Genomic DNA, 9,720 nt, shown 5'->3' with positions numbered 1-9,720 from the left:
TCTCATGACATCTTTGTTAGGTGCATTATTAATAAGGGAAATAAAAATAAGCTTATCAGGGAAATAAAACAGTCCCATTTGTCAGGGGAACTGAAGCCCAGACCAACCTGTGAAATAAAAATAAACAATGTATGTGCCCTTCTACAGCTTTTTCTTTTTACCTGAAGCAATTGCTGGAAGGTGGCCTGCAATAGAAATACTAAGAGATCTGTCTGGCATCACCGAGAAAGAAAACTTTGATGGAGTATTTGTACCTCCACCTCTTAGCTAACACATATCTCGTGAGCAAAGACTCTGTTCAGTCATTTGAAGGAGATTTCATCTGTGTTACTGGACACATTAACTGCATAGAAATTAGTGTTTTTCTGTCAGAAAATCAAATGAACAAACTAAATGACCAAAACGAAATGCATTGCAGAAAGTGATCTTGTTACTGTTAAGTAGTGATTGTTAATTGAAACGTAGCAATTCTATAAATAACATATATGGAGGATAGCAAAAAGCAACAAAATGCAAAAAGCTCATGCAGAAAAATTGTTACTCTCTTCTGAGCTATTTATTCTGTGACTGCTAAATATGATGATGTGAAGCTTTCAAGTATGAAAGGAATTGTGCAGCAGAAGCTAAAATGCTATAAATATCCAGTCTGTGTGATTCTGATAGGAACTATCAAATTTTAACCAAAATCTTTTGAGAAGCTACTCCAGTTATCCTTACACATTCAAAGCATTGCTTGGGGGCTTTCTCCACAAAGGAACATGACTTGCATGATATTTTCCAAACATTAATGTTTGTATCTGCTGATTTTGATGTTCTTTCTTATTCTCTCTGAGACATAAAAATAGACTGGTGTGTTTCATTAGAATGTCCGTATGCCATTCATGTTTATCTGTGGATTTTATGGCACACTGAAGCTATACCAGCTTTGTTCTTGTGGCTTGTATGGTCGCTAACATCCCCCGATCAAAATCCAAACTCATTTAGTGACATTGGGCATGTTTGCTTGAAGAATCCAAACAAGTGCATGAGTGATACCCTCATGAAGTCTCTTGAATTCTATAGATTAGAAATCCTGGCACACACTCAGGAGATATCTGTTCTTAAAGGTTTTGTCCAAAGCTCTTTTAGGGTTCATTCCAGCTTGGATTTTAGGCTAACAACCGAGACAATAAACTGGCACATATTGCTGGAAAAAAAAAAAAGTAAAATAAAAGTGGAAAAACTACTCTGAGAAGTTCAAATGCTTTTAAATCTATAACTTCTTTTCAGTGGAACTTGCTGTTATGATTACAGACTCACATATGTGAAGTACAGCAAAGACAGGGTCATTCTCTCAAGGTATTGCAATCTGAAATCCACAAAGTAAGAGTGTGTTTGCACAGGATCTCACAGAGGGCAGTCAGGCAGGTGCCAGGCATTTGTACTGTAGCTGGAGAACTGGGACCAGTCTGAACCAACACCAAACCAATGGAGTGTGGAACAAAAGAACAAAAATCCCTTTTTCCTCTCTGTCTCCCCCATACATACATAACAAGAAGCTAGGAGCAGCAGAACACAGATGAGAACAAAAACAAGATTATAGTCACTGAAGTCACTTAGTGTCACAGAAGGAAAACCAAAACTGGCAAAATGGGGCTTCTACAAGCATTGTAACAAACAAGTGGCAATTTAGAAGCTGTATTTGAATGAGGAGAAAACAACAATGACAGAATATTTAGTCAAATTGGCAGGTAACATTTGTGTATGTGCACTGGGTAATAGTTAGGGCATGTGAATGAGGAGTCACATCATACTTAATGAGGATTTTTTACCTTTTTTAAGTAGCTGTCCTTCAAAAATTGCCTAGGAAAAGTTTTGTCTGGTGAAAATGATTTTGCCTTATTTGTGCTCCTATCCATATGTTTACCAGGAGCACAAAGGGACATCTTTTGCTTTACAGTATCTTTCCAATGAGGAGATTAATGACTAACTGCATATGATTGATTTTATCTTCCCAGGTTACACAGGCATGTTGAGGACAGGCATGGCAGGCTGATCTCTATCAGCCTATTCTGTGACTCTGGGCACTCCCACAGTCATGCATGGACAGCCAGCTGTAGCTCAGTTACAGCTCAATTAGATCTCACTGCTAATCTAAGCTTGGAAAACAGGTATCAGCTGTATCAACTTTAAATTGTGAGATATAATACAAAATAATTCTATTGTGTGCTGTCATACTGTCATATAAACTAATTAGCAGCCATACACAGATACATACACACACGTAGACAGCATAGCAAACACAGGAAAATTCACAGTATGTCATTTATGGATGTGAAAAATTGTTTCTGTCCTTGACCTAAGTGTACTTCACTTCTTCAACAGATGTCACCTAATGCCTTCCTTTCTCTTATCTCATCTTGCTGTTTGCAAGATGCAGTTCTCTGCCCTTTTTGCCTCAGTTACGCTGTTTTTCAGAGTTGAATGATACCTGTACTTGTGACTTTTGCAGCTAGCATAATTCTGATACAGAGAAGAACAAGCATTTGACATCTTTGTAGCACTTAATATCACCTCTGCTTTCAGTGGAATGCTGTGCTCTTGGGATGAGAAGCTGCTTTGCTTTGCTGTGGCAGTGTGCTTCTTTGTTTACAGATGCATCACTGAATTTTGTAGCTTGTGTGAATGTGATTCTCTGGGCATTCAATACATCAGTATATTCATTTAGCTAAAAAAAAAGTGGCAACGCCCTCTGCTAAGAGCTTGATTTAATAAGGATCACAGATAACCACATTCCCATGGTGAATCTGTATACAAATAAGAATATTTATACATATGTAAGTATATCTATTTGTTCCAAAGTACTAATGTTAATAAGTTATTTTGAAAAACTGTAAAAATAATTCAAGCCCATAACCCACTAATGTCAGCTGTCATGAAAAGTTACTATTAAACTCAATAAAGATCTGAAGAAGTTTGTTTTCCTGTCTCATGCCAAAGATTTGGTGCAGAAGTCCTATTTGAACTTAATATATTTTACTTGACCACAATATGATCTGGTTGATTTACATCACCTGAGGATCTGGCCCTATGCCTTTGCTAAAAGTAAGTAAAAAATTTGCACCAAGCTAATTAATTTTAGCTCCATTCTCTTTTCCCACCATGTTTGTGACAAGTCAGATGACAGCTTGCTACTTGCTGTGATTTATTCTGCACTCAAAGATATTAATCCTGTGAATAACTCTTGGGCTGGCCCCAGCATGCTGCATGGCAAGCATTTGCTTTTCAGAAGCAGACTAGAGTAGCTAGCCATTTAAATCTCATGGTGAGTGTAAATTACAAGCCCTCAGGAGACAGCTCACGCATGCTTTGTACAGACTTGTTTGGGCTGGATAGCCATCTTTCTGAGATGCTCCTCCATGCTGGGCAGATCACAGCCTTAAGCTGTTAAATTTTCTGCATCCTTCCTGGGTCTGCCCCTGAGAAGCCTGGGAGTAACAGGAGATTCGCTTTGAATCACAGAATCACAGAACGGCCTGGCTTGGAAGGGACTTCAAGGATCACGAAGCTCCAACCCCCTTCCACACACAGGGCCACCAACCTCCACATTTGATGTTAGACCAGGCTGCCCAGGGCCCCATCCAACCTGGCCTTGAACACCTCCAGGGATGGGGCATTCACAATCTCTCTGGGCAGCTGTTCCAGCACCTCACCACTCTCATAGTAAAGATCTTCCCCCTGACATCCAACCTCAGTCTTCCCTCCCTCACCTTCAAACCATTTCCCCTTATCCTGCTGTTATCTACCCTTTCCAAGAGTTGATTCCCCTCTTGTTTGTAGGCTTCCCCATTACCTCTTTAGAGTTAATGTATCTCTGTGGTCTCCCTGCAGACACCCAGCCATTCACTGCTTGCAGTGAGGAGGGAAAAGTACCACATTCAGTGGGCAGGAGTGGGCTGAAGCAGTCTAGGGCATAGCAGAGGATTTCTTGATCAAGAAACTGGATTTGTCTTGGAAGAGGAGCCAGAAATGACGGGTCTGTATGAAAGCAGAGTGCTGAAATCAGAGTGACTGATGCTGGACAAGGGCACGCCTGGGAGAAAAGGGGGCTGAACAGAGTGAGGGACCAGCTGGACCAGGGCTGTAGCCAGGCAAGACAATAGGCAGTAACCTGGTGAGGGAGATGGGTTTACTTTAATCTCCTCCTAAAGAAACTGGGATAGTGCTAATGCAAACTTGCTATCCTTTATTAAAGTGAGAATGAAAGAGTGGTACTGAAGAGACCTGGTGTGCACCTCTGGGAAACCAGGCTCTTCATTTTTCCTGCTACAGAAAGAACAGAAACAAAAGGAAAAACACTCAAGAAAGCTGTTTGTCAAACTTGTACTCTGTGCAGGTGTAAATGACCGTGTAACAGCTTGTAACTGAGGCACTAGCTCAGAAAGGTCACTGATATATTGGAAGAACATGTCATTTTCCATTCAAATGAATTACATCATTCTGTTTTTCTTACTTGGGTCAGTAAAAAGCTGTTTTGCGTGTTATTTTTTGTTTGTTTGCTTTGTGTTTCTTTTAACCTATATTCCGTCCAAACAGTTTCTTTTCTATTTCTTGCACTGACTTTAGCTCAGTGTTTGGATTTGACTTTTTGTTTCAGCTGGAAATACAAAAAAAAAAAAAAAAAGCTGAAATGAGATGAGGTTTGCTCTCTCTGTATGCACACCCTGGGACACAATAGTTTTACGCACAGGATGCTCTGCCTCAGGAGGGCAGGTCACGCACCCTAGACTTGGCAGCATTAGCTGCAGGGGACATTTTAAGGAAAAGGAAATCACAGTCCCTAGCTTTGCATCAGGAAAGAATCTCCCATCCTGAGGAAGAAAGATTAGCTTAACTGTATGTGCAATTGCTCAGGAACAACTTCCCAAATTACAATGCATGAAAACTTCCCAGTTTGGTACAATATGGCAGTGACAGGACACAACTGCATGCAGATTAAAACTCACATTCATTATTGTTAATAAGTAGTCTAATTTTAGAAAGAAAAAAATAAAAGATTTCTACATGAACCAAAAGCACGGCAGTGTTAAAATACAAAAAGTAGAAATTTGAATAATAAAGGTCATATCTGTGTATGTCTTAGGAATAATAACACACTATAATGACAATATGTGATTAACCATGCTAGAGTTCTTTGCTGACAGAGCTGGCAACTAAGCACATTTTCTTTATGTCTTCTTTGGATAAACACACATACAAACAAATGCATAACTGCAAACCATATACACTCAACCACATTTTACAATGAAATTTGAGGAAACTTTGATTCTGGCAATAGTGGTGGACCCTGGTAGAAAACAATTAGAGAACCAACACATCTGAATGTGAAAGTTCCTAATAAGATGGAAAATGCTGAGAAAAAAACTGACCCAGAAAAAGTTAAAAATGTGAAAATAAATGCAGTAGCTAACTATAAGCAAGTTCCACAGGCAAGGAAATTCCTGCTCAACAAAGAAGGAATACTGCCCAGTGTCAGAGGACACAACTGTTCTTTATATTTTAGTCCAGAAATATATTGAGTCTTATCATCTGGAGATCAATGATTAGCCTATTCTTCCCTGTGGCCAAATCTGTCCATCAAAAGAGATCATTTATTTAGGTTAATTAGAAACATACTGAAAAAAAGAGAGATTAAGGCAAACTGTATGCTGAATAAAACCTCTGCAGCAAGATATCCTTCTATTTATGTAAATCTGATGATGGAATCATCGCTTCCTGGAGATGCAAACCTTCAGGGAAGAGCTGAACTTAGGGAGTGGTCAGGCACAGAAGGTCATTCAAAGGGTGAGAGCACTGGCCACAGAAGCAAGTAAATAGACCATTTTTCTAATGACTTACTTGGTTTCCAGCGTAGTTGTTACACTGCAGAGAGTTAGCATAGCCCTCCTTACATTTTCACCCCTTGTCTATAAAACATAAGCAACAATCATAATGAGTCTGTCTTCCCACATTTTTAATGCATTGCCAATTCAGGTAATAATCATTGCCAGGCAGTCTCTTACACACATTTGCAGAGTATGTGGCACAAAGGGTCTCCAGTCTTGGCCAGACACACCTTAGCATAAATAAAAATATTAGATTTGTAAAGATGCTCTTTCAGGTTTGTTCAGATAAACAGTACGAAAACAAGTCCCAGAGGTAATTAAGGTATCTTAGTTTCATCTGGGATGGAATTGTTTTAAATTTCAGAGTGTCTGGTTTGATGCTATGCTTTGGTTCTAGGGGAAAAACAATGTTGATTACACATCAGTGTTAGTTGTCTGCTAAGCATAACCAGCCAGTGCCAGTGTCAGTTCCTCCTTTAAGAAAGATGAAAAAATGTCTACCAAAGTCAGAACATATAGAAAAGAGAGAAGCTTATAAGTTAGGAGAAGAAGAAGAAGAAAACGGAGCGGGGCCATCACAAAAGTGGGGGGATGGGGAAACTAACCCAACTCCTAACATTGTGTGAACTGTGAATTTTGCAAAAATATTACAGCCATTGGCCAGGTGAACACCATGCCACCTGGCTGCTCTCGTGTTGGGTTGGTAGAGCCAGTAGCTTGTATTTTGTGGGCAGTGAAGCCAAGCAGCTAGGATATCTTCCCAAGTGGAACTGAAAAAGCAATTACAAAAGGGACTTTTACCTTCTGGTGGCAACCCTTGTGAGCCATGAAGGAAAGAAATCCCTTCAAAGAAGACCTAGTATTTAACCTAGGCAAATGGACTACCGTGGAGAAAGGTATCCAGTGGGGACATGAGGGAACTAGCTGTGGCAGAGATAATATATGGAATTAAACTGGATGATAATACCAACTTCCAAGATCCAGATGACATGATACGTACGTGACACATATAGCAGAGAGTTGTATGAAATGCACTATCGTTGTATGCCAGAACCCTGGCAGGAATAAACTGGAAAGAGGATGAAAGACCAGCACCGGATGAATTGCCTACCCTACTTTGAAAATATGAATACAGTCTCTCATCCTCCCTTCAGGCCTGCGTCTCAGCTGTGGAGAAATTGGTTCAATGGCTCAAATAAAAAGAAACTGGCTCAGTGGCTCCTCCATCTGTACAAACTGGTATTTCATCCATTAGAAGTGTATGTTCCTCTGCTCAAAAGGTAAGATATAGTGTGTTCACACACGTACTATCCTATGGTTTTACCTGCAAAATCATGGAAAGTATGTGAGGAAGTGGGATGGAAAACCCACCTTGGCTCTACAGGCTGGGATATATGAGTTGCAAAGGGAAAACAATCATAAAAGAGGGTCCTTTCGAGAAAATGGCAGCTCCAGTTTCCAGCAGGAAATTCTCCAGACAGAGAGGATGGTCCAACATTATCTTTGAGGTTGACAATGAACCTACTAGTTCTCATACAGGAGAGATGAGTAAAATACAATATCCAGAACTAAAGGTGTGCTGCCTCTAGACATGTGGAGGAAAGGGAGAATTGGGTTTGTTGGACTGTGTGGATTCAGTGGCCTGACACATCAGGACCACAGAAATATGATGCTGTGGGGGACACCTGTGCACAGTGTACTCTAATGCCTTCAAGTTATATAGGGGTAAAACCGTTTGTATTTCAAGACCAATGGGGGATCCCAAGGGATAACTGTATTGGAGGCTGAAGTGAACCTAACAGGAAATGAGTGACAAAAGCACCCCACTGTGACTGGCTGAGAGGCTCTGTGCATCCTTGGTATAAGTTATTTCAGGAGAGAGTATTTCAAGGACCTCTGTGGTATCAGTGGGATTTTGGAATAGATGCCTTGGACATAGAGAACATTTGGCAGCTGTCTACCTTGCCTGAACTCTCAGAGGATCCTTCTGTTCTGGGGTTAATAAGAGCACAATAGCAGATGCCAATCACTACTACAAATTGAACAGGAGACAGTTCATCCAGTAGCCCTTGGCAGGACAAGTTGTAAAAAACATGCTGGGCAAGACAGTTTGGTTTTTCCTACTTGAGATGAAGGCAAGTCTATTCTTGGGTTTGCTTTTGTGCAGAGATGTGGGTGCACATGGTGGGTAATGCAGAAGGATGGGGTTGTCTGTTGCATCCCTCAAGGCTATTGTATAATGTTAAATTACTACATAATACTGCATGTCATTGTTATGGCTGTTATATGTCTTGTTAACAGTAGTGCAGTAAGAAATACCCAGGTTAAAGAAGGAGAATCATAGAATCATAGAATCATAGAATCACTAAGGTTGGAAAAGACCTAAAAGATCACCCAGTCCAACTGTTCACCTATTCCCAATAGCTCCCACTAAACCATGTCCCTCAACACAACATCCAGCCTTTCCTTGAACACCCCCAGGCTCGGTGACTCCACCACCTCCCTGGGCATCCATTCCAGTGCCTGACCACCCTTTCTGAAAAGTAATACTTCCTGATGTCCAGCCTGAATCTCCCCTGCCGTAGCTTGAAACCATTCCCCCTGGTCCTATCACTAATGACACGAGAGAAGAGGCCGACCCCCAGCTCACTACAACCTCCCTTCAGGAAGTTATAGAGAGCAATGAGGTCTCCCCTGAGCCTCCTCTTCTCCAGACTGAACATTCCCAGCTCCTTCAGCCTCTCCTCATATGGCCTGTGTTCCAGACCCCTCACCAGCTTTGTTGCCCTTCTTTGAACACGTTCCAGGGCCTCAATATCTTTCTTGCAGTGAGGGGCCCAAAACTGGACACAGTACTCGAGGTGCGGCCTGACGAGTGCTGAATATAGGGGAACAATCACCTCTCTGCTCCTGCTTGCAACACTGTTTCTGATGCAAGCCAGGATGCCATTGGCCTTCTTGGCCACCTGGGCACACTGTCGTTGGAAACTCCAATGGACCAAGAACTAGCTTCTGCATGCAGTAACCCAACACTGCGAATCATCCTTCCTGCAATGAAGGACTGTTATGACAGATGAACTATGGAAAGTTATAAACTATGGAAATGATATGTGTTTGCATATATATAAAAAAGTGGGATAGGTGATGGTAATTGGTTAGGATGTGTAGAAACTGTGAGACCTGATCATGATGTAAATAATATGGAATAAGGAGTGGATACTGTCTTACTTTTGGCTGGAACAGCATTGTTTTTCTTCAGAGTGTCTCATATAATGCTATGTTTTGGTTCTAGGAGAAAAACAATACTGATAACACATTGTTTACAGTTACTGCTAAGCAGCACTGTACACAGCCAAGGCCATTCACAGAGAAGGGCCCAACGAGCTGGGAGGGACCAGAGTTAGGACAGTTGACTTAAACTGGCCAAAGGGATATTCCATGCCATATGACATCAAGAGGACAGAGTTCTGAAGAGAGTAGGAATTCATCTCATTCTCTTTTACTGTTAAGGGTCTAGCTGGGCACTGATCTACAACTGGTGTGTGATCGCTTGTGCATCACCCGTAACATACATTTATACAAATACATATGTAGCCATAATTATTACCATCTTCCTTTTGTCTATCTTAGTAAGTAGTTTTGTCCCAACCCACAGGTTCAACCTTATTTTGAATTTTCTCCCACATCGCACTGGGAAATGTGGAGTGAGTGAATGACTGCGTGGTGCTCTGCTACCAGCTGGGTTAAACCACAGCACAAGGTCAGGAATCATTTCTTCTTCTACTGGGTAAATGATGGGTTTTTTTTTCAGTGTAGGTTTAAAATTCAAAATTTTTCATACAGTTTCCCTTTCATT

The 9,720-nt window shown here is 41.0% G+C and overlaps 1 protein-coding gene across 1 annotated transcript in view; it reads right to left on the bottom strand.

Annotated features, from left to right (window-relative positions):
• Positions 1-8,308: 8,308 nt before the first annotated feature.
• The window catches only part of LOC125687204 (uncharacterized), a 185,843-nt gene continuing 184,431 nt past the window's right edge, over positions 8,309-9,720 (bottom strand). Inside the window, exon 2 of the mRNA XM_048932098.1 lies at positions 8,309-8,520. Coding sequence (XP_048788055.1) covers positions 8,309-8,520 — 212 coding nt within the window. The remainder of the gene's footprint in view (positions 8,521-9,720) is intronic.

The sequence above is a fragment of the Lagopus muta genome, chromosome Z (genome assembly GCF_023343835.1).
Source record: "Lagopus muta isolate bLagMut1 chromosome Z, bLagMut1 primary, whole genome shotgun sequence".
NCBI lineage: Eukaryota > Metazoa > Chordata > Aves > Galliformes > Phasianidae > Lagopus > Lagopus muta.
The sequence above is the reverse complement of the archived record's forward strand: the minus strand, read 5'-3'. Positions and strand labels throughout refer to the sequence as shown.